The sequence below is a fragment of the Aricia agestis genome, chromosome 17 (genome assembly GCF_905147365.1).
Source record: "Aricia agestis chromosome 17, ilAriAges1.1, whole genome shotgun sequence".
Classification (NCBI taxonomy): domain Eukaryota; kingdom Metazoa; phylum Arthropoda; class Insecta; order Lepidoptera; family Lycaenidae; genus Aricia; species Aricia agestis.
The window spans coordinates 7,761,916-7,788,380 of record NC_056422.1 but is presented as its reverse complement, the minus strand read 5'-3'; the positions used below and the strand labels follow the sequence as shown (position 1 = coordinate 7,788,380).

The window sequence follows — 26,465 nt, the reverse complement described above, 5'->3', positions numbered from 1 at the left end:
AGTTTTTTTTATTGAATCTAAAATACTATTAGGTAGTTATGTCTATTGTGCTATTAGACAATGCTTACACGGCCAGTCTGAGATCAGCTGAGTCCCAGAGACAAGAGTTGAAAAAATAAAAAATAAAGTTAATATTTTTTACAAAAGTAGTAGTCCTAATGTCGTTGGAACTAAGGTCGAATTTCGACCATTGGGCGATCTCTAGTAGAAATAAATGGATGAACCCAAAATCTTCGTTTTTTTTGCCTGTATCTCATAACAAAAGTGCACATGTCTTTTTACGATACATGTCGCACCCTAGTTTTTAAAATACGTTCAGTACGGTTGACGGTCGTCGAAGGAATGGTCACCCTAATCGTAGAAGGAAGACGCCATGGCGCGCGAAATCGCATCGCAACAATTCGCGACGCAACTTTTTGCGTTGCGAATTTGCATCGCGTCGCATCGCAGTTTTTGTACAGGTCCTTAGGGCTAGGCCACAACACTGCGTTGCGGCGTTAATCGTAAAAATCTACGACGCCGCAGAACGCATCGTGGAAATTTCCGATGCGACAGTGATTATTTCTTTATCTATTTCTAATGAAATTATGCTCTCCGACATCGCATCGCATTTCTGTGCGATGTTGTTTTTGCGATACGACGCCGCAACGCAATGTTGTGGCCTGGCCCTTGCGTAACAATAAGGGTGGGTTGCACCAGAGTCGTAGTTATAGTTAAGGTTAAGAGGGCGACTAACCCTAAAAATCAAACATCGTCCTTCTCTCTTCACATTCACGCCCGTCTTTCATATGCCAGGTGAAAAAGAACGACGCGGATTCATCGCCAAATTAGTTTTTTTCAAATAACTCGATAAATATAAAATATTTTAAAAATCCGCTAGGTCAATCTCTCAATGATAGAATTTTTTACAATGTGTTCAAATATTAACTTAGTTCAATCCACGGTTATGGCAATAAATGAAAAATTCGTGAAAATTAGATGCATCATTGTGATTTTTTTCTATCGAAAAAATTGTAAGATATCGTGTTTTTGCTCAGATCGAATTCTCGGAAATATAATGTAGTATCTAATTTTAGAAATTCGGGGCTTATTTTCAAGTATAAAAATGAGTTATAAAATCGACACTTTAGGGTTAGTCGCCCCCTTAAGGTTATCGTCAAATATGGCGTCCAATATGGACTTTACTAGAGATTTGACAGTTCATTTGACATTTTGTTATGGTTAAAGTTAAAGTTATAGTTAAAGTAAGTTGGTGCACTTCACCCTTAGTAGTCAAGTATGTATTTTGTTGGAATTAGTCGAAAGTGCTCCGGTAAAAACAAAAGCAATTAGTCGAGAAAAGGTTTTTAATTTAATTTAAATTACCTAAAATGTAACAAATTAAATTATACAAAGGATTTTGTTTCCTTATCCCAAATGGATTTATTTCACCCTTCCACTCAGCCCTTTTTGCGAAAGGGATTTTTAAAACACGTTTTTGCCCTTTTAAAAACCATTCTAAACTATCTCCTACTATTAAAATTTATTAAACTTATTCACATTCTCATTATTAAATAAATACTTAACTTCGTTTACGGAACTGGAAAATGTCCTCAACAAATAAACAATAAGTACAAGCAGGCAGTTTGAAATCGATCTATTAGTTTAAGGCCCAAACAAACAAACGACCTTTGCTGCTAAATATTTAATCTAGAATTGTACTATCACAGAAATTGGTTTGTAGACAGATGGTGAACCTACGTTATTTAAGGTACGCGTATACGGGCAACTAAAATTGCTCTGCTCCAGTTCTCGTCGACTATGACGTCACGACTACATGAAGCAATTTTCGGCAACAAGCAGCAATATTGCGCAATACATCACAATACAATTGAGCGATATGGCGCAACTTCGTCAACTAGTTACTAGGCAATACTGTCATACACGAGCCCATCGGATATTCGTCAATTCGTATCGGCGACATTGAGCGATATGAAATATCTGGAGCAATGTCGCCGAAATAATTGCCGCAATTTATTGAAGTTGCTCCATATTGCTCCACTAATTGCTCCAGATCGGTCCATTCGTGTCGCCGGGCAATTATTGCCGCAATTGTTGCCCGTGTAAGCGCTTCTTAATTCGGATTCTGTCAAGTCAATGATAGTTGTGATATTCTGTCAGCTAAGCATCACGAAATCCGATTAAATTACGTAGATTCGCCATCTGCCCCTGATTTCTGTTAGAGCACATCGACAAAATTCTTGAATACTAAAAAGTGTTCGCAACGACTGCAGACTTGATTGAATAATTCAATGGCGCTGTAAAACGTTTTAACGTTATTCCTGATATATTTATCTATAAACGTTTGACGACCTCTGTGGCTCAGTTAGTAGCTCAAGCCGGGGGTCGCGGGTTCGAATCCCGCCGGCGAAACAAAAGCTTTCAAAAGTTCCTGGGTCATGGATGTGTATCATACGTAATACCAAAATCATTTTCTCTAACGAAAATATTGAACATGTTTGAGTTATTTTTCAGATTCAAATAGTAATTAGGTACCTAGGTTCCTGCGTAAAAATTTACTACAAAATATTTAAACACTAAAAAATATAGTAAAACACTTAAAAATATATAAGTAGATAAGTAAATAGTAAATTTACTACAAAATATTTAAATACTAAACAATATTTTTTAAAGCTTATATGTTTACCCAGTTTCTTAGTAATATATTTTATGCAAAATTTTAAATGAATCCATGTAGTACTTTTCGAGATTAGCCCGGATATACATACTTACAGACAAACAGTCAAAAATTGTAAAAACTATATTTTTAGCTTCGATATCGATATAGATCACGTCCCAAGTCTCTTTAAAAAATATTTTCTTTACAGTTTTGACTTTCCTACGATTATCTCTTCTTATATATATAAAATTCTCGTGTCACATTGTTAGGCTGCGTACTTCTCCGAAACGGCTTTACTGATTTTAACCAAATTTTATATGCATATTCAGTGGGTCTGAGAATCGGCTACTGGCTACTTTTTATATTGATAAGTGCATTTGTTGAATAAATAATAGTAAATTATTACAACTCGAGACTGACGGCGACCATTGTTTGTGCGACGGGATAGCGATGGACGTTGCCATGGTGACATACTTATTTAGTAACTTCAATAAAATATGGGTGAAATATAGGTATAAATATATATGGCAAAGAAACGTTTGCCGGGACAGCTATATTATATAGATTAGTTCGAAGAGATTCAATATACATAAAAGCTCAGGCACCTATATTTAATTTGTTTGTTACAGGTCACAATGTCGGACGCAAGCGAAGACAAGAAGCGCGTCAAACCCAACATAACGCTCCCCGAAGTCCTGTGTACGGACCACACAGACTACACAGAGACCATCCAAACTAACACCATCCCGTCTTCGGACTCCAAGCTATCCCTGCCATCTAAACTTGGCACACCCACTTCCCCCTTGAAAATATCGACTCCTTTGTCTTTGCCGACTTCCCCCACTCCGTTTATAAAGACCTCTCTAAATACGCGATCCAACAGGTCTCTAGATGAGCCCACTCAACCTTCAGATGAAAAGAAGCTCTCCGGCTCGGCTACAGGTAAGTGATACTTAAATAAAGATTTTATTACAAAAATTTTAATCATGAAACAGCAAACAATCAAGAAACCGAATGTCACGAACTAAAAAAAGTCGAATTGAGAGACCTCCTCCTTTTAATAAGAGTAATCCCACCAAAAACATTTTCATGTAAAAATGTTGCCAAGATGAGAACATAATATTATAGTTCGTCGTGTCAAAAAGTAGTGAGATCTCATGTAGAGCCAAGTTTCTAACCTTACATACTCAACCCTAAATCTAAAAACCTTAATTTTACCCTAAAGCACGGCAAAATATTCGATAATAATATTATAATGTGTCAGCCGCACAAGGAGAATCTATAAACTCTACACATTAGTCAAAATCGGTGGCCTTTTTCAAATTATTATCAAATATTTTGCCGTGCTTTAGGGTAAAATTAAGGTTTTTAGATTTAGGGTTGAGTATGTAAGGTTAGAAACTTGGCTCTACATGAGATCTCACTACTTTTTGACACGACGAACTATAATATTATGTTTTATTATGGTTTATTAACATTTTTACATGAAAATGTTTTTGGTGGGATTTCATTTCTTTTTGTAAGCTGGTTTACGTTGTTTTTTCTTTTGATTCATTTTTTAGGGTTCCGTACCCATAAACTGGACGTAGAAACGGGACCCTATTATTGAGACTCCGATGTCTGTCCGTCTGTCTGTCTCCAGGCTGTAACTTAAGAACGGTAATAGCTAGAGAGTTTAAATTTTCACAGATTATGTATATCTGTTGCCGCTGTAACAACAAATACTAAAAACAAAATGAAATTTATATTTAAGGGCAAGCTCCCATACAACAAACGTGATTTTTTGGCCTTTTTTGCTCTATATAAATAATGGCAACAGGTAGGTACTTGATTTTTTCTCAAAGTCCTTAGTTATATGTCTACTTTAATATTAAATAATAATATTAAAATAAAATAAAAAATTAAGGGGGGCTCCCATACAAAAAACACAAATTTTTGCCTAATTTTGCTCTATAATGGTACGGATATAGGTTTAAGTTGGGTTTTATAATTTTTATGTTGTTTCAGTACTAATATTATGTTACATACCAAATTTCAGCTTTCTAAGACTTCAGGAAGTACCCTAACAGTTTTGATGATCGGTGAGTCAGTGACCAAATTGTGGATTTTTGGACACCTATAAAATCTAAAGTATAATAGCTACGATATTCAAAATTTGCGCATTTAATAACTATACCCATGTCAACTTAAAAATTTCAACTATCTGGCATTATTCAAACCAAAGTTACGAGGGTTCAAAAATACGACGAAACGTTTCGAGAAAAGGTAGGTAGTGCCCTTGCGCGCTTCGCTTGGCTCATCTTGGCGGGGGCACGGGATTGCAATGCAGTTTTGTTATTGTCGACCCAGTGTCAACCGGTTACCAAAACCCTTAACACTGGTTAATCAGGGTAAATTATAATTTCAATATAAAAGAAACCGACTCTCACCAGTATTTCCTTGTTATGGGACCATCTATGGACGCTTCATACCACGTCATTCTGGCCCCGTGCTAAGTACCTGAAATCAGCTGTGAAGTATCCTCTTTCCAACATAAAAATAATCATCAAAATCGGTTCACCAACGGGAAATTTATCGGCGAACAAACAAAAAAAAAACATAATTCGTCGAATTAAGACACCTCCAAATTTCTTCATCGTTAAATGATAATAGAAAACTTAATTGAGAACACTGTTTTGCTGTCTTATAGTATCTGGACTATTCAAAGCCGCAAGCAAAGCAAATGTTGGATCGTAGAATCGGGGTTCTCTTGTAAGTAATCGCCCACTATCTGCACCGTGCCGCATTGTCTGACACGTGTATCTCACCATCACGAAATTAGTGCCACCAGCGACGGCTTTGTAATAACGATATTTCAACGGGTAATTAAAGGGGCGTCGCACATGTTACGTGAGGTATTTAGGCACGGGAGGTAGTAAAGCTCAATTATTTCGAATCTCATTCATTCAGATGGATAGAGAGTTTCAGAAAACATATTACGTAATTTTTTAAGCACATAAGTTGCCAAACTAATAATAATAATCTTTATTTAAAAACTTTTAGTATCTGTTACATTGTGTTGGTATATGACCTAGGAGTACAATACAGTTGTATACGAACTTACGAAGACAATAAATGGCGCTTGCACTAGGCTGAGCCTGTCCTGCAGATCACCAATATATTTTCCTTCTTTTAGACATATAGTTTAGTTAAGATTTAATTTAAAAAAACACAGGTATAATATTATTTGAAATAATTTTTGGCGTTGTTTTAAGAACGGAAAGCATATGCTACTATGCAAATTACATTCATCATCATCATCATCATCACTACCATATTATACCATTTCATAGTCTTTTAGATCGAGACTCGAGTTTGTCAAGCGATAATAAAAAAAAAATCTATACCTACCTAATATTATAAACCTGAAGAGTATGTTTGCTTGAACGCGTCAATATCAGGAACTACAGGTCCGATTTAAAAACTTATCTCAGTGTTAGATAGATCATTTATCGAGTAAGACTATATGCTATATTATATTATCACGCTAAGACTAATACGACCGAAGAAGCTTAGGAAAATGTGGGAAAATGTACGGTTTCTGTTAAATTCCTAATTTACGCGGGCGAAGCCGCGCGGGACATCTAGTAACGTATAATATTATGCCAAAACAGCATGCCGGGTCAGATGGTATAATAAAACATCATTTTGTCGAGTCTTTTGGTATACAAATTATACAATACGTAATACATGCCCGTTACATATTATGTTATTTAACAAACTATCAATATGATTGCGATAAATTCCTTTTACATGTACCTATCCCTTCTATCTATTATTGTTCCGCCATACCATGTCAAATCATTTTCCACTAGAAAAATTACTTGACATGATTCGGGTTAACACAGTATCGAACTAGAACTGTTGTTTTGGGATAAAGAGTAGCCTACACATTTTGCGGAAATTATTTTTTTACAATGTTATAGCGTAAAATTTAAATTATAAGACCTTATTTTGCCATGAGAAGCTGAAAAGACTTAAAAATAACAAAAAAGTAATGTTAGCTTTGGTAATATAATTCAGAAAAGCACTTTACATGTTATTTATATAACCAGATTGATTCCAATACGTCGCTTATTATCATGTAAGTAGATCCCCAGCGAGCAATATAGTCGTAACAAGTAGTAACATCAAACAAACCTTTCCCAGTATTTCGAGGTCCAAAAAAGCTTTCAAGTTAATGGCACAAATACGCTCAGGTGTTTTTTTACTCCGCCTTTTTACTCGTTATAATAATTGTGAAATACGACTAAAGTTATGTAGTTTCTGTGACTTTGTTCGCGTAGTCGCCAAACTAAAATACTTGCGTGTTTGCCGAACTTTTTTTTCCGAGTTTTGCATGGTCTATAATAATAGCTCCCACACCGGTTTCGGTGACGGTGGCCGGTTTCATTAAAGCCAGGCCAGCTACGCAGGAGTATTTTTTGTAGTGCCCAAGTGTGTGCGCAGTACACAAGAGCACTCTCTATTCCTTTACTCTCATAACTCAGTGGGACGGAAGACCGACACGACCGGCGAGAGATCAGGCGCAGGACCGACTTTTTACATGCCCATCCGACGCATGGATCATCTTACTTTCAGACAATCAGGTGATCAGATGCTCTGTTCTAACCAAACTTGGAAATAACATGTTTCCAACGCGGGAATCGAACCCACGACCTCCGAATCAAGAGCCGCGCTCTATACCACTAGACCACGGAGGCGTTTGTTTGCATGGTCTATAACTAAAATTTTATTCCATCTTTACTGTTCATCCATATCCAATATCCATACTAATATTATAAATGTGAAAGTGTGTCTGTCTGTCTTTTACCTCTTTACGCCCAACCGTTGAACTGTTTTCGCTGTTTAATATGGGGATATTTTGAGTCCCTGAGAAGAACATATTATGAAACTTTTTATCCTGGTTGTACGGTTGTAATGTACGGTTCCCGCACGATAATCAAATAGGGCATCGGAGTAGCGGGCAGCAGTTTGTAAATAGAGCAGTTTGTAAATATAGTTATACAGTATACTGTAACTCAGAAACTACTTAAATGCCGCAGGTTATAACTGCCTCTAATGAAGTTTGATTGTTGGGAAGTTCTGTCGAACTGTTAATTATGTTAAAGGACCCTAGCCATTTAATTCATTAAATGACATGCCCTTAGAATAAGATTTAAATATTTAGAAATAACTTGTTTACAAACTTTTAAGACGAGTAAGTATTTTTGAATCACAATCCATACTAATATTATAAATGTGAAAGTGTGTCTGTCTGTCTGTTACCTCTTCACGCGCGAACCGCTGAACCGATTTTGCTGAAATTTGGCATGGAGTTACTTTGAGTCCCGGGAAAGGACATAGGAACTATCCTATGTCCTTTATCGCGCGGGAACCGTACATTTTTCCGGGATAAAAACTATTTTGTCATCTAGTAATCAATATTTATTACTATTACTATTATGAATGATGTGATGTATCCTCACACTTAAACTGCTGAATTTATTTTGATAAAATATGATATAACGCAGAATCGCAGAATGCAGATACTTCGATTCCCTGGAAAAACATAGGAAATCTTTTGTGACAGTTATATATTATATATAGTTATATTCCACGTTATAAACGGAGTTCGGCGCTACAAAGTCGTAGGCATTTAGACGTGGGAGAGCCATGCTTCGGCACGAATGGGCCGACTCGACCAGAGAAATACCACGTTCTCACAGAAAACCGGCGTGAAAGAGCGCTTGCGCTGTATTTCGCCGAGTGAGTTTACCGGAGGCCCAATCCCCTACCCTATTCAGTTCCCTACCCATCCCTACCCTCCCCTATTACCTTATTCCCTCTTAAAAGGCCGACAACGCACCTGCAGCTCTCCTGATGCTGCGAGTGTCCATGGGCGACGGAAGTTGATTTCCATCAGGTGACCCGTTTGCTCGTTTGCCCCCTTATTTCATAAAATAAAAAAGCCATCTTTTATTAGATATGAGATAAATTTAAGATTTTCTGCAGCCTTTTAAAATGCTGTTAATATTGTTAATTGATCCAAAGTACCAAACTTTTAGCCATTTCATATTGTTTATTCTAAGCGCAAATGCAAGAGCTCATTTTAAATTCAGCGATTCCGTAGACCGTAGCGCTACGGGCTACGGCCTACGAGCGCAGTGCTGCGTAGCCCGCCGTAGGGGACGGACGTCTACGCCGCTGCGTCCCCCGCGACCATGTCTCCCGTCACATAGATCGCACCTCACTATGTCTCTTGTGTTTCGTGAACCATGGACTGAGTGAGATGCCGTGCTGCGGCTGCTGGTGGAACGGCAGGCAGCGGCACCGGCCTCCAGAGAAAAATGCAGGTTATTTTTGTTGTGGTTACTTAGTAAACAAACCATAGACGTAGAAATTGTAGAGAAGACGTGCCTTCGCACAAGTATCGTGCCCAAAACATTAGGACACTTTGATATTAAAAGAATGACTGGCATGGCAAACATTTTTGTGTTTGAAGATCTCCACAAACTAGTTCAGTGCTTTATAACTTTTACTAATAATAGCAATTTCATTTCGTCAAGTTATAACTTGATCAACATAAACTAGTTTAAAATTTTGCTTTCGTAATTTTCGTCTTTTTTCGTAACCATCTTTGGATAAAAACCGTCCTTATTTATTGTTTAAAAAGAAACATTTTAACCAGCTGTTTCCTCAAGACTATTTGCCTTCTAAATAAATTAAATAAGAGTTCAAGGCCGCATGCATTTTCTTGCTTGAGAATTTCCGACGTAAGATTAAATTTATAAAACGTAAGCCGTCTTAGAAGCTTACCCTTTGTGCCTCGGTTCTAAATTGTATTGAATATTATAATTTACAACGCTGTTTATAATATTTCCGCTCCAATATTTGCTCGATATTCTTTATTTAAAATTATTAAGTATTAGCGTACGAACATGGAAATTTATTTATGTATGTTTTGCCTCTCGTTTTTAAATGACTAATTAACGCCTAAATTAACTAATCAGTGATTAAAGCTCATGTGTAGTTTTGTGATTTTAATTCAGCTGGAAAAGGCTTGTTTAATTTTCTGATTTAATCAACTTGTCAACAAAAATATCGAATACTTTTCGCAGTTTATGGAAAACTATTTAGGGGTTTTCTTATCTTATGTTGAATTTATTGTTGTCTGATATAAAATATAAATACATTTTGTATATACATAAAACTTAAATACAGACTAAATATATCTTAGTTGGTCAACGATTTGATTACTATCGTGCTATCGTGTGACGTGTCACAAATATATTATAGAAAGTTAAAAAAAAAAGTTAACTTTAAATCATAATATAATTATAACACATCGATTTCAACTTTTTTTAATAAATAAATAAATTAGCTCGTTCTTGCACAACAAATTCTCTCTAACCCCCGGTTTCTGAAAGGTCTGTCAAATCACTGATCAACTAACACTGCTGTTAATTTAGCATGGATGTCAAATCAGTTTGAGTTTCTGATACATTGATCAGCTGAAAATTAACTAATCTATGATCATTTTTAATTTGACTAGCGATTTGTTTATTTTCATTCATTGTTTCACTATTAACTATCAAAAATGCAAATTAAATGTCAAAAGAAGGAATTGCAGACTGTCATTGCTTTCAAAAATGTTCTGGGAATTTCAAATCTGATACTTTTTGAAACATTGATCAGACGAAAATTAACTAATCTGTGTTCATTTTGATTTGACATGCGATTTGTTTATTTTCGTTCATTTGTCAGAATTCCGAATTTCAATTTTTCAGACGATATCGAATCCTAAATTCTTCTTCATTATAGAAATGAAATTCATTATAATATACATTTTTTGCAAATAAAACGAGTACTGCAAATAAACAGTTAATTTGCATAATCGACGTATTTCTTATGAATTTTTACTAAAACTTCATAATAAATGTGTTTACGAACCTTATTGTAACGTAGTTTCAAAGAGAAAATGTAGATTCACATAAAAAATAAATTGAATTCATAAGTTAATTCACCCACAATTACCGATTAGTTGACACAGCTTTTGACAAACCTTTAATCTATGATCACGGCTTGACAAGCGTTTCGGAAACCCAAAATGGCGGTTGACATATCATTCTCGAGTCAAATTGAACAACTACCGTCAACTGACGCGCCGATCAAATTAATCTAACTAATCGTGCTTCTAGCAACCCAATTGTTACTTGACAAGAGATTTAACAGGCGATTAGTTAATTTTAGTGTTGATCAGCCTTTCAGAAACCGGGTGAGTACTCACATCCCAGCTGAATATATTTAAAACGAGCTTTTGCCCGCGGCTTCGCTCGCGTTAAGAAGTATTATTATATATCCAAACTTTCATCCCCTATTTGAACCCCTTTAGGTTGGAATTGATCAAAATCATTTCTTAGCGGATGCCTACGTCATAACATCTACCTGCATGCCAAATTTCAGCCCGATCCGTCCAGTAGTTTGGGCTGTGCGTTGATAGATCACTATGTCAATCAGTCAGTCAGTTTTATATCTTATATCTTTAAACGAGCAATTCTTGTATATATATAACTGGAATCTCGGAATCGGCTCAAACGATTTTCATGAAATTTAGTTTAAAGGGGGTTTCGGGGCGATACATCGATGTAGCTAGGAATCATTTTTAAAAAATGTCATTTTATTCGTGTGTTATCGAATACCGAGCAAAGCTCGGTCAAATAGCTATATATATATATATATATATAAGGTAAGAAGATAAGATAGAAGATAGATAGATTTGCTCTTTTACACAAAAACATTTCTCTAAATATACTCATATCCTAGCTGGATATTGTTGGAATAGTTCTCTCGAGTGAGTAACATGGGTTCAGTCGACATAAAAGGCTTTTGAAAGGCCACAGGTAAATAAAATGTAAATTTGTTTGTTTGAGGCCGCAAACTGTCGGGAGAGTTTTTCGCATTCAGAATTTATTATCATATTTGAATTTCAAAACTCATCCAATTGTGTTTGTTTGTTTTGCCGCTGTTAATATTTATGGGATCTCAATTTAGTGTTGCCATTTGAGTATTAATCTTGTTTCTAAAAAAAAAATACGTGTAGAACTTGGGAACTGACGGGGTAAAGCATTTTTTATCAACTTAAGCAATTATTATAATTCACATACGTCTAGTAACACGCACATAAATACCGTGTCGAAGTCTGCCGAACAGAAACGACGCTGTCAACGCCGCACCGCTGTGCCGGTCGGAGTGGGGGGGTGTTAGGCTTATTTTCGTTACGGAATTTCTTGATTCAGTCGCCGCGCTCAAAGCCCGCGATGAAAGCTATGCAATAGCCAATAGCTTCGTAGTGCCTACAAATATTGTGCTGTCTGTTATAGCTAAACTTATTAGTTATGTGACTTACTACAAAATGCATGCAATGTTAAAGATCAGCGGTCGGCAACACATGGCCCGTGAGCCACATGCGGCCCGCCGTCTGTTACCTAATTATTAGGTAAATTGTTAATAGAGCCATCACATTACTTTTACCGTTTGTGACGACTTACCGATGCGAGTCTGGTTTTTCCGCATATGCTTACACCAAAAGCAAATATAGAAACAGGCTGGATGCAGCACCAGATCTTCGCGTTCAACTGTCGGACATTAAGCCTAATTTTAAATGTATTTTAAAAAAATATGTAAAAAAATTCCATTCGTCACATTAAATTCACAAACGTGTTTTAAAAAGTTTAATGTGACGAATAAAATTTTTTGTACGTTTTATTATTTTTAGGTAAATAGTAAGTACCTACCTACGTAATATATATTCACAGTAAATGCATAAAAATGATTTCATAAAAACTTAATTTTTCATTTATACCTTTTTTAAGGTAGGTAAATTTCGAGTTAGCAAAGTAGGCCGTAGGGTTCCGCGAGGAAAAGTATAATCAAATAGGGTTCCTTGGCGAAAAAAATAAAAATACCTTGTGGCTCGCGGCGCCGAGTACATTTTTTTAAAGTATAAAATGGAGCTGACTTTAAAATAACGTACTAGCGCGTGACTGGGGTATTTTCTTTGCTTATTACAGTACATTTTTCTTCTAAGCTCTAACTAAGTTCTGCCTGCCTAGTATACGCCAACGAGATATCTCACTCTTGAGATAATTAAAAACTTCTCGTCTCATAATGTCAAAATTTCGACATTCTCTCGACAAAACTCTATAAAAATGTGTTATTTCGATGATGGATCTACGCGAGAAAAAATGTTTGTCATGCTAGGGTCAATAGAGATAAAGAAACAAACCATAAAACATCGAGAAAACATATAGAGTGAGATATCTCGTTGGCGTATGCTAGGCAGGCTGATAGGAAAAATTGGTATCCGATTTTGACTGAACGCAGAAGTATCTGGCGCCCACTAAGAGTAAACTTCTACTTCCGAATTTTGGCCCTAGTGTCGAAAAGGTTGGCCACCCTTGCATTAGATCGTTTACATTCAAATTTAGTCCTTCTTTTATCTATCTATCTATATAAAACTCAAAGGTGACTGACTGACTGATTGACATAGTGATCTATCAACGCACAGCCCAAACCACTAGACGGATCGGGCTGAAATTTGGCATGCAGGTAGATGTTATGACGTAGATGTATAGACGCTAAGAAAGGATTTTGATAAATTCCAACCCCAAGGGGTTCAAATAGGGGATGAAAGTTTGTATGTAATAATACTTCTTAACGCGAGCGAAGCCGCGGACAAAAGCTCGTGCTTCATAAAGTCTTACCTCGTCTTGCTTCGTTTCTGTATGACCTGACACTCAGCTCTACCTTTTTCATTTCGTCTTTAACATGCAAATCATTGCATGTTAAATAAGAGTATTTTAATAAAAAAGATAAAACCGACTTTAAAATTGTACGTACTTAAGAAGTAAAATTCCGTATGTAAAAACTAATGGTCCGATTTTAATGAAACTTACCTACTACTACTACTTATTCCCCAATTTAAACAATACCTTGTACAACAAAAAAATAATCACTGTAGTTCCGGAGATATGCGAACACAAACACAAAAACATACATGTAACATACATACATAAACTTTTTAAAGGCACATTTGTTCTGACTCTGATATCTAAGACTAACGTCTAACATATAAGAAAATAGGGCAGTGCTGGAAATATTACATACAAACGGGTCGAATTGATAACCTCCTTTTTTGAAGTCGGTTAAAAATACGAATAATTTCATTGAAATCGGGGCTTTAATCACGAAAAAGGAAGTAAGGCACAAAACCACAATGATGGATGGAATCTTCGCGACATCGGAGTACAGTTGTAATCCATCACCGCATTTGTCGGCAAATGGACGGAAGATATCGATTCTGAGAAAGCAAGGTAATATTCTGCACCTTACGAAAGGACTTTAAGTTCGTTAGATTTTGAATAAACCTGGTAGTTATGTTTGAAAACATCGTGAGGAAACCCGCACATAGTTGGTCCCAGACGTATTGACTAGTTCTTTCCTCTGGAGTCTGGACTAGGCCGACTATGATGCGAGAATGCCGTATGCGCTTGGGCAACCACAAGGACATATTTTAAAAATCTTGTCCGAGGCACTACAGTATTTGACGAGTGGTTACTTCGCTCTTAAAAATACTGTATAAATCATCCACAACGGATGTACAAGCGTAGTTTTTTTATGTCTGAGTTCTGAATATGTAGTTGGTGTCATGACTTTGGCTTTTCCGGCTTTTCCCCGCGTGAGTATCTCACGAGAACCGTACATCATCATAATATTAATACGCGGACGAAAAACTTCATTGTAACCCTTTTTACGAAAAATGGGGAAACGTAGGTGCATGAAATTTTGCACAGTTATAGTTTATATGGTGAAGGAGTGCATCGAACTAATATTATTTTGAAATTATGCTTTTATCATACATTTTTTTAACAAACAAAACATTACACACACTACAACACACACACACATGAGAAATGACAGATTTTTGAGTGACAAACCTATACATACGAATTATACTCTTTTATTAACCGACTTCCAAAAAACGAGGAGGTTATATTCGGCTGTGGATATATATATTTTTTTGTATGTTCGACCACTACTCCGCCGTTTGTGAACCGATTTTCAAAATTTTTATTTTGTTATATTAGGTTTCACTCCAATTTGGTCCCATTTTCACAAAAGTGGTGATCTGATGATGGGATCCATGGGTAATCGAGGGAACTCCTCAAAATTTATATGGAAACATATGGTGATTTTGGTTTCATAAGAAGCATCCTAAGCATATGCTACCAAAGCGCAAGATTTTGCACCAAGGTATACTATGGTTCCGAAGATACTAAGAGAACTCCGGATTCCTTATAGATACAAGTTTGGGGGTTTAGGCGTTGTTTTAAGAACTGAAAGCATATGCTACTATGCAAATTACATTCATCATCAGCATCATCATCATCATCATCATCACTACCATGTCAGGGTCACCAATGTCACAACTCACATGGTTGTATATGGATACAATATACACACAACACCATAAAATATCATCAGTCATCACGTCATGTCCTTATTTATTTGGTACATTTCAAAGCGATTTTAATACAAAAAAATATACTTAATGTTGTTTCAAAATACATAATATTTCAAGTACCACAAAATTGAACATAAGTAACAAATTCAACCTTTACTCCAGAGCGTAAGGCACACATTTGGGTTGGACTGAAGGAAACGGGGCACTATGGAAAAAATACTTCGAATACCAATCGATAGGGGGCGCCAAGGGGAGCAAAAAAGCTCAGATAAACTTTTCCCAAAAATCAACCCCCGGCCAGATACAGGCGTTAGTATGGCGAAAATACTTAGAAAAAATTTGACGACAAAAATACAACCCCCTATGACCACCCCTTTTTATTATACCAATCGATAGGAGGCGCCAAGGGAAGCAAAAAAGCTCAGGTAAACTTTTCTCAAAAATCAACCCCTGTCGAATGATATGCCGAAATGTGACCCTTGTTAGTATGGCGAAAATACTTAGAAAAATTTGGCTAAGGTTTAGGAACCTACGTCAATTAAATGTTGGTGACATGGGTTAAGGAGGATTGTTTTGGGTGAGAAAAACTCCGACTTACTGTTTCCACCGCCAGTAAACTCTCCGTTTAGAAGAAATTCGCATTTGAGATTTTCGTAATCTTCAGATAAGATCATCTGTTTTCTGATGTTTACGAAGTATTTTTAAGGTATCTCAAGGCTGTGATGAGTGGGTCTTACTTAACTACTCAGCCACGGATACCGAAGGGGGGGTCGGGGGGGGGGGGGGGGGGGGGGGGTCGGTGCCAGTTCCAAAAGTTTCAAATATTCTGTCAGAGAGCTAAAGATTCAGCTATCTGGTACCGACTTCAAAATGATGAAGATTGAGTACAGAAATAGTTGAGGTTTAGCCGAATTCAGAAAAAGGAACTATTAGATAGGAAAATACTTTTTAGTTCATATTATAAGGATGTTATTATTGTTTTTACCTTGGAAGTCGGTTTTAATTTTTTGTTAAAAATAATAATTTATGGTTGAAGTCTGTTGACAACAAGTTGACAAATTAAAAATGGATTATAGTTTTTTTTTTATTGAATCTAAGATACTATTACGGCCATTCCCAATATTTGATCTATCTCTGGTTTTGCCCTACTAGAGATAGGAATAGCTCACATTAGACATTTTTATGTCAATTGTGAGCTATTCCTATCTCTAGTAGGGCAAAACCAGAGATAGATCAAATATTGGGAATGGCCGTTAGACAATGCTTACACGGCCAGTCTGAGATCAGCTGAGGCCTGAGTCCCAGAGACAAGAGTTGAAAAAAAGTCAATATTTTTTACAAAATATAATAGGTAGTAGTCCTAATGTCGTTGAAACTAAGGTCGAATTTCGACCATTGGGCGATCTCTAGTTTATTTAAATACACTATAAATGATTTCATATTTACAGCACCAGGATATTATTTTTAATAACTTGCAATAAAAAAAAGTTTGCTGGTGCAGTCGTAAGTTTATTCATACAAAATTAACGGTTTCAATTAGACAGATTTGTTGATAATTAAATTAAATATTTTTCTGTCAGACTTCCCTGAATTAAAGTTAAGTAACATTTAAATTACCCCTAATGAGCAAATGTTAAACTTATTTGTTATGTTGTATAAAATATCTATTCTACTATTGAGAGGTCATGTTTGGATAAGTTTAGTTGTAATTAACTGTGACACGTTCATATTATCAAGGGTTCAGCCCGTGGTATTAACTTAATATTATGAAGGGAGTAGGGATCGTCTTAATAACGCTTTGATCGTAAGCGGATTCGCTATCTTGGATCTATGAATAGAGAACTAATTTTCACATGAGTACTCTAAAATATAAAGTAATGCTACTAAACACTTGGGAAAATTTTGCCGCAATTAAAATAATATTTTTCTTCGTTATGTTATTACTTAATGTGTGTGCATTTGATCAAAATAGACACAGGCCACAGCATTATTATATTATATACAAAAAATTACCATGCTGTAATTTTTTTTTTTATGAAATAAGGGGGCAAACGAGCAAACGGGTCACCTGATGGAAAGCAACTTCCGTCGCCCATGGACACTCGCAGCATCAGAAGAGCTGCAGGTGCGTTGCCGGCCTTTGAAGAGGGAATAGGGTAATAGGGGAGGGTAGGGATGGGAAGGGAAGGGAATAGGGGAGGGTAGGAAAGGGAATAGGGTAGGGGATTGGGCCTCCGGTAAACTCACTCACTCGGCGAAACACAGCGCAAGCGCTGTTTCACGCCGGTTTTCTGTGAGAACGTGGTATTTCTCCGGTCGAGCCGGCCCATTCGTGCCGAAGCATGGCTCTCCCACGTTAATATTTCAAGTAAACACGATGTCACGAAGATATCTTAAAAGATAACTTAAAGGTAACTTAGAAGATTACTGAAAAGTTAAATTCCATGTTTATGATTTTTTTTATTTGTTGCTTTTCTATTTGTTTCTTTTATGGCGTCACAAAATTTATTTCAAAATCTTGGTAAAAATATATGTTCAGTTTAGCTCTTAATACCGAAAAGATTTTATTAGTATTGCTTTAGAAATAAGCAGCTATTACTACTAGTAGTAAATGTATTTATAGGGGCCGTCATAAAAATGTATTTTATGGGGCAATACCGATACTTTACGTCCCATCGTTTATCTCATCCTATATAATGTTACTTATGATATTGGCCTTCTTATAGTTTTGGCCTAAATCTTATGATATTGGCTTGCACGTTCTGTGCTATTAAAATGCTGGCCATTTAATATTATTTTCATTACTTATTACTTGATTTCAGTATGTTAAAGTACATACGCAGCGTCTATGTTCTAAACTTATAAAGTCTAAACCACCAGTATGAATGAATGAATGAATATGCTTTATTGTGCTCAAAATATTATACAAAATATGAAATAAAGGGAATTCACAAGAACACGGCATTAGCACAAAGGCGGCTTTATAGCTGTGAAGCGATTTCTTCCAAGCAACCTCTGGAGTAGTAGCACCAATAGTCACTTTAATTAAGGTAATCGTCCAATATAGCCAGATTTTAAACTAGTTTTCGCCTTTTCGCTTTTAGCTTATGTAAACTCTTCATCGTGGGGTAGTTCGTGGGCTAAAATGGTCACATTTAGCAATTCCTCTCAATCAATTCAGCAAATGAATTATCAAAACTGTCAAACTGACAAATGTCAAAACCAGTACAAAAATACAGAAATGAATTGCAAGCAGATTTGCATTTTGCGATTTTAGAAAAATTTATCATATTATGATTCATATCATAATTCTTCAAAGCGACCATTTTAGCCCCGCTGAGGCTGTAGTTCGTTATCCAAATGTATGCGACATTTTGATAACGAATTTCGTCATCGTTTTTAACGAATATAAACTATAAAGCACTAGTCTAGTAGAATAGGAAAAGATCAATTCAAACAAATACAAACTGGGGAATAACTGGAGATTATTTTAAACTTTTAAAGCCTTTGTAAATCTTACCTTGTCATTTTAATAAGTCTTAATTTTAACTTAACATTTAACTAAACTAAACATCTAAACATAATATTTTATTTTATATTGTCTGTTATTTTAATTTATAACATTATAAGGCCCACTTGCGCCAAAACTTTGAGTTAAATAAATAACCCGGGGCTTAATAACTCAGTGTTAACGTTTTTAATTTTTAACTCATACTACATATTGCACCAGAAGAATTTATCCCAGAGTCAACTAACCCGGGCTTATGTCATGTTCATTCATTCTTTTTACATCCAGCCAAATATGATAGAGCGAATGCTGAATAATTTAAGTGTACTGCTCTCTCTCGCTCCACAGTACTTTAAATAAGGCTATCTCCTTATGTCAGATTTGAAATGACACGTGGTTCTATGTCGCATTGTGTTGTGAATTGTGATATTTTGTGAAAATAAATTAAGCGGAAAATGATAAAAATTGGGAAGAAACACTTGTGTCCAATGTTTATCTAGTCTACCTATTTATAAAGAAGTTCACTAAAGACGCACTAATCCAATGATAATATTATTATTATTAAACTAAATTTGTATATTGCAATTATTTTCAATTTTATTTAATAAAAATATTTTTCTAGGCGAAATCTTCGATGGAAATCTTTGTCTCTTTGTAAGTAAATACGGGACCCTAAACAGATCGGTCCGTTCTACAATCCTTCTGTAATACGAGTCCGAACTAATGTATTCGATAAATTCTTCATACAAACAAAGTACATACCTAAGTCATAACCGAAAAATCTCAGTTTTGATATTACTAACCCAGAGTTAGTTGATTTAACCCTCCGACATCGGTGGGTTAAAAATTTAAAAAATTAACACGAGGTTAACTCCTAACTCTTGGTGGTGCAAGACGTGCTGTTAATTTAAATTCGAAGTATAATTTAACTCAGAGTTTAGCGTGTTAACCCAGTTTGGCGCAAGTGGGCCATTTAAAACAATAACGTATTTTATACAAAATATTTTCTATTTTGTTTACGGATGAAATTTATCTTTGAAGTCTGTTTGATTAAAATTGTGATAAGCTAAATTTTCATAGGATAATATCGTTTGATGAAAATTTAACGAATATAGATGAGAGGTGGGTGTAAATTTGATCGAACATAATTTAATTTTCATGTAGTTATTTTCCACAATATCTTTGGGAAATAGTGTCAAAATAAGAGTAACTTTAATAATAATATGAGTTCAGTGCTTCTATGTGTCTGTTTGTTACGCTTACCCCGCTAAACTGATTTAGATAAAATTTGGTACGGTGAAACATTCCGATTAATTAAAGACACGATAGTTGAAGACTATGATATTATGTTAAAACTTTTATAGACAACTAAAGAACGCCCGCAACTCCATTGCGCCAAAATTAGTTTATCGCGCGGGAACCGTACATTTTTCAAGGATTTTTTTTATATGAAATAAGGGGGCAAACGAGCAAACGGGTCACCTGATGGAAAGCAACTTCCGTCGCCCATGGACACTCGCAGCATCAGAAGAGCTGCAGGTGCATTGCCTACCTTTTAAGAGGAAATAGGGTAATAGGGTAGGGTAGGGATGGGAAGGGAAGGGAAAAGGGGAGGGTAGGGAAGGGAATAGGGGAGGGTAGGGAAGGGAATAGGGTAGGGGATTGGGCCTCCGGTAAACTCACTCACTCGGCGAAACGCAGCGCAAGCGCTGTTTCACGTCGGATAAAAAATGTAATTTAATTCGTGTTTTATCGAATACCGAGCAAAGCTCGGTCAAATAGCTAGTGTATAATTTTATATGGCACAAATATCGGTCGACGATTGTTCGATGCGCCTTGTTTGCCAACTGTCCATAATAACGCATCGTGACGTCACGGATTCCAAGTATAGAGCCATTAGGAATTGAATTATAGTCAGTGATTGGTTGACTCGTCTATAAGTGTCATGTACTGGTCTACCTGCTGGTTTAGTCGACACGTTTTCTTTATCATTTCTTTATAGAACCGCCGCTCAAAATTGTTTTTTTTTTATATAAAATTAAAGTGCAAAAGAGCAAGAGGGCACCCGATGGAAAGCAACTACCGTCGCTCTTGGACGCTCGCTACTGCAGGTTCGTTGGTATGGTATGGAATTTACATAAGCGTTCGATAATATGAAGTCGACATTTGGCTCATCTGAAGTAAACACTATCCATTTTGATCGGTGTTCCTATAAAGAAGCGATAAAGAAAACGTGTTGGCTAGAGGCTCAGTACCTCAATTCTAACAATTTTTTCCTTGTTTGATCCAGTCCGTATCAAAAAGCGAAATGTGTACTCTCATATACGAGAAAACATACATACATAGGAAAATTATTTAGATTTTTATAACATATATTTAAAAAAATACATCCAACGCGTTTTGGTTAACTAGTCGAAACTCCAAAAATCATTAGTAACGTTCGTTTGACGCATAATATGTGCATAATATTTTGATATTTCACAGAAAAAATATAAATCTGGATCGAACAAGGAACAAATCTGCATGTTGCTTCAGAACAGTAAAATCGTGATACTAGTACCAAGTGTTGTTCTTTTGCCAAAGTCCGAATTATGTTTTGTTGTGTATTTCCCAAACGAACGTCAAAATGTTCGTCGACTTCGAGTGTTTCTTGTAAGTTGTTTTATTGTTGTTATTTGTTGTGTTTTGTTCAACAGTACGTGGCTGCTTGTTATGATATTGTGTAAATTATAAGATTGATTTGTATATTTATGATGAATTTTTCCATAGTTTGGCAATTTTAAACTAAGATAAAAAAAAAGTTCTTAAGAGTAACAACTCTTTTTTAACACAAACATATTTTGCAGTTGCTTAAAACATAACATTATAGTTTTGAAATGAAAGTATGGAGTTGGTAACCCTGTGTTTCAAATAAAAGTAATTTTGCATAATTTTACCATATTTTTATCATTCACAATACTATGAAAAAGCATTGAAATCACAAAACAGAATTTCCAAGAAAATAATAAAAGAAGATTCCTTTTGCCAGCATATCTCTTTGTACTTTGCAGAATTGTTAAAGAAATTGTTACATTTGCAACTCAAAATCATTGTGAATATTTAACCGAAAGTCATATGACCGAAGTTAAAAGTTATTTAAAAATTAAACTTTAAATTAATGAAGGGTTTGACAGATAATGTGGCATATTATGACGTCGCATAATTATTAACTATATAGCTTGAGATCAGAGCCCGTTAAATTTGTCTGTGTTAAGCGAGTATAATATAATGAATATTAGCTATCATAATATGAAATGAGCTTCTTACTTTATAGTCTCTCAGATGGAGGCTTTGCACTGTACAGACAAATTGTATTGTCCCTTATCGCAAGCCTCAGGACAAGCCAAGAGGCCTTTATGAATATAAGCTACTAAAGCTACAATTGTATAATAATTCCTTACTTTATTGATATTATGAAGGTTATCTTCTTTGGTTTGTTTGTTTGCTCAAAATAATTGTTTCTTTGGAGCAAACAAAAAAACTATCATACTGTTTTTAATTAATGTTGGCTAGGATATAGAGTCGACCCTTAAGAAAATTTTATGCTACTTTTTAACAGAAAAACCTATAGTTCCAGTGGGTGAAATGTCTACTAGTTTCTGTAATAAGACTAGAATTAGGTAGCACTACTTACAAGCTGGTATGTTATAAGGAGAGCCGAGCGGCTGTGGAATATTAAGCTAATTTCTCTTACAGCGGTGAGAAATGTGTAAATTAATTAACAATATGCAGTAAATCACATATTGCACAGTTATAAACGAATACAATAATAATATGTTCAAATAACTAACAAAGGTCGTTATTAAAATATGAACTCAAAAACCTAACAAGAACCTTAGTAGATGCTGTTAAATGATACTTCTGTTGGCATAAATATTAGTTTGCCGAAAAATAATAACATAGATTTTGGCTACGGTCGAATCATCGTATTTTTTTATTACTAGTAACTGTCGGTGTTGATTATCCGACAACCTTATGCCCGAATCATCGTACATGAAATAATGTATAATATATCACACTTTTTAAAACATGTAAAATAGACAACTAAGTTCAAAGTGAAAATACGACTAATGGAATTATGAAAGTAAAATTTTTAGCGACAAAATAAGAACATGGCGGTAAACGTTAGGCGCTCCGAAGTTTTCTGCTTGAGGTTTCTTTTAATTATTAAGTTAGGGAGTAAATTGAATCGAAGACGGCTCGAGTTTGCTTAAACGAGTTTTTATAAAGATATTCCCAGTAAATGACTTGTTCCGTTTAATTTTTCGGTTTGTTTGGCTTTTGAGACTCGCTTTTGACTAAAATAGCGGCGGCGTGCTAAGTCTGTTTTTGTGAAGATGTTAATTATAAGTGTGATTATTGTGAGGTATCTATATTATGTGTACAGTTATACGCTGTTTGTTTTTCTTCATTAGTAGCTACTTAATAATTTGGTAATTAATGGCCGTAATTCGCACCTCTGCTGCGTTTATCTCGTGACTTGTGAGATATAGGTGAGACCCTAATGCTATATTACTCACATACGGTTTTGCTCGATAGTTTTACTCCGAGCCGGCTCGAAGCGAGCCTTCGAGCTGTCAGTTTTGCGGTCCACACGGTGGTTGTTGCTCGATTTGATGTAAAACTATCGAGCAAAGCCGTATGTGAGTACTTAGCATTACACTATCCTGCGTCGTTTTTGCCATAAAGTAAACCGGCCTATGTCCTGTCCCGAGCCTTACAGTTCAGATATTCATACTAAGTTTTATCAACCGACTTCCGAAAAGGCCGCCTCCTTTTTGGAAGTCGGTTAATAAAACTTTAACTTATATGTTCGGCTGTGGTTTTTTTTTTTTCAAAATCGGTTCAGCGGCTTTAGAGAGACAACAGACAGGCAGACAGACTTTCGTATTTATAATATTAGTATAGATTAGGCATGTTAACAGGTAGTAGGTACAAATCCGCAGGCAACTTAACCCTAGCCGGGATCTGTCATCTATAAGATGAAAGTGTACTTACTACTTAGGTCTCGTCCCAAACGGGCATTTCCCACTAAAACGCGGTCTACCATCAGCTGTCTATTCTCATTTACCTTTGAAACCTTTGGATTATGGATGCTGGATAGGTAAACTAAAATATGTTTAAAGTATAGTTTTCACAGAGCCAGTACTGCCTGCCAATAAGACTGGCAGCCAGTATTGGCTTGGTAATTGGTATATGCCGCGTGTGAATAGTTTTTCAAGCCAAACACGCGGCCAAACACGCGGCATATACCAAGCCAATACTGGCTGCCAGTCTTATTGGCAGCCAGTACTGGCTCTGTGAAAACTATACTTTACTCGACTTTGACAAAATAAAGGGTAATGATATTTTGTAGGAATGGTTGGCAGCGGGTGACATGAAGCGGCGGCAGACGACGTGTCGTCGCGACACTACTGGTTTCTATGTATTTCTATGAAAAGTGTCGCTAGCTACGTGTCGCTAGCTGCGGAGGATATTTCATAGAAATACATACAAACCAGTACTTAGTGTCGCGACGACACGTCGTCTGCTGCCGCTTCATGTAGCAGGCTTCCAACTTGTACCTTTTGTTTGTTCCAACAAATCGCTTTAACTGATCTAATTTTAATGAATAAGGTGTCATAAGGGCTACGCTACACCGGAATGGCAGCGGCGAGGCGAGCACTTTCAGTGTCATAATATGATTTTAAACTTTACCTTCATTGCTATTATAATATAATATGTAACATAGTATCGCTTGAACGGCCGCTCGTAGCCGATAGTGGCCGCTGGCGGCGGCCGCGATTTCTCAAGCAATACAATGTAACAATAGTGAAGAATATTGCTATACTGTGGTAATGGCTTATGTCATTATTACGTATTTACTATCTAATGGCCTAATTGACTTTTTATAAATTGGTTTTGCATCATTTTTTTTATCGCGCTATTCTATCGTGTTAATACTTAAGGTCAAAAGATTGCAGTTAGAGAAGAAATACAGGATAAAAGAGATATATAGAAAATTAAGAAATTTAAAAAAATCCCCGCCAAACAACTTTAAAAAGTAATGAAATAATATTTACTGCCTTTAAGTTCAAATAATTCCTAACTTGTGTAAAGTAATATTTTAGTCCATAATTGTTGTCACGGTGTGTCGGGGGACCGCCAATTAAACTACAACCTACAACCGCCAAGTCGCAGATTATCTAAATTCGGTTCGCTGTAAACTGCGGGGCTAAAATGGTCGCTTTGAAGAATCATGATATGAATCATAATATGATTCATTTTTCTAAAATCGCAAAATGCAACTTTGCTTGCAATTCATTTCTGTATTTTTGTACTGATTTGAAATTTGTCAGTTTAACAGTTTTGACAATTCATTTGCTGAATTGATTGAGAGGAATTGCTAAATGTGACCATTTTAGCCCCACTGATCCTTAAAAACTTAAAAAAATGTTATGTAAAATCTCAAATCAAACATCTACATTAGCGGTCCCCCGACACACCTTGACAACAATTATGGACTAAAATATTACTTTACACAAGTTAGGAATTATTTGAACTTGAAGGCAGTAAATATTATTTCATTACTTTTTAAAGTTGTTTGGCGGGGGTTTTTTTAAATTTCTTAATTTAATTTGATTTCATACTTTTTAAACTTGTGTTGGTTATAGTACATATAGTGCAGAATAATTCCTATCAACGTAATTACCAGCTATCAATGTCCTTTTCGATGAGGCCGTCAATATGAGCCCAAACATGAAACCTCCACTTTGGGTTCATACGAAGCTCGGTTCCTATAGAATCCAGGTGATGCTGCAGCAGCAGCATGTAAATATTTACTGTCTATCTACTTCTTACTGGTTGTCGCAATTAAAATGAGCCCAAACACGAAACCTCTGCTCTAAGTTGGCGAGGAGTCGGATATCCTATTGATTACCTTCTATTCCGCTAGGTATATTAACTTTATGCTCCATACCAAATTTTAGCAAAATCGGTTCAGCGTTTGGACGTGAAGATGTAACAGACAGACAGACACACTTTCGCATTTATAATATTAGTAAAATAATATGGATATCAATATGAAATATTATACAAAGCCTTCTACAGAATGCCGCATCACCGCAGAATTTATCTTTCATGTTCAATTATGATAATGAATGTCTTTGAGTTGTGATTATTTGAGCTCTCGTTCTGTTTGTAACCTTTAACCGCCGCCTCTCGTATGGTTATGAAGGTAATTTAATTTTCCCTATACGCCATATTTAATGTACAATGTTTAGATTTGTATGTTTGTTGATACAGTAACCATGCTTCACTAATACTTACCTATTATAAATGAAAAAGTGTGTCTCTTTGTCTGTGCTGTTCACGCCCAAACCGCTGAACTTATTTTGATGAAAGATTGGACATATTTTGAGTCCCGTGCACGTCTAAGCCGCTGAACAGACTTTGATGAAACAAAGGTTGGACATATTTTGAGTCCCGTGATATTTTTTATTTCGGAAAAATGTACGGTTCCTTTGCGATAAATGGATCTCTGAGTAACGGAGTTGCGGGCATCATCTAGTTGAATATTCTTTTAGGTTTAGGTATTTGCTCTAAAGTAGTCTAAAGTCTAAACCCTAGGTAGGTCACAGCTAAATTGTATAAACTATCTGAAATTATATTTTCTGAGCGTTGGGCTCATGAGCTGTTAATTATTGAAGTATCGCCCGGCACGTTAGTACGTTCAT

The 26,465-nt window shown here is 35.9% G+C and overlaps 1 protein-coding gene across 4 annotated transcripts in view; it reads left to right on the top strand.

The window, feature by feature from the left end:
- LOC121735597 (cytochrome b5 reductase 4) overlaps nucleotides 1-26,465 on the top strand; it is a 122,748-nt gene that overhangs the window by 22,826 nt on the left and 73,457 nt on the right. For 3 of the 4 annotated variants that reach the window (XM_042126459.1, XM_042126457.1, XM_042126458.1), the window contains exon 2: nucleotides 3,289-3,601. In XM_042126459.1, coding sequence (XP_041982393.1) covers nucleotides 3,295-3,601 — 307 coding nt within the window. In that variant the 5' untranslated portion in view covers nucleotides 3,289-3,294. Of the gene's footprint in view, nucleotides 1-3,288; nucleotides 3,602-8,872; nucleotides 9,034-26,465 lie in introns of those variants that run through there. The other variant, XM_042126460.1, reaches the window with a different exon arrangement.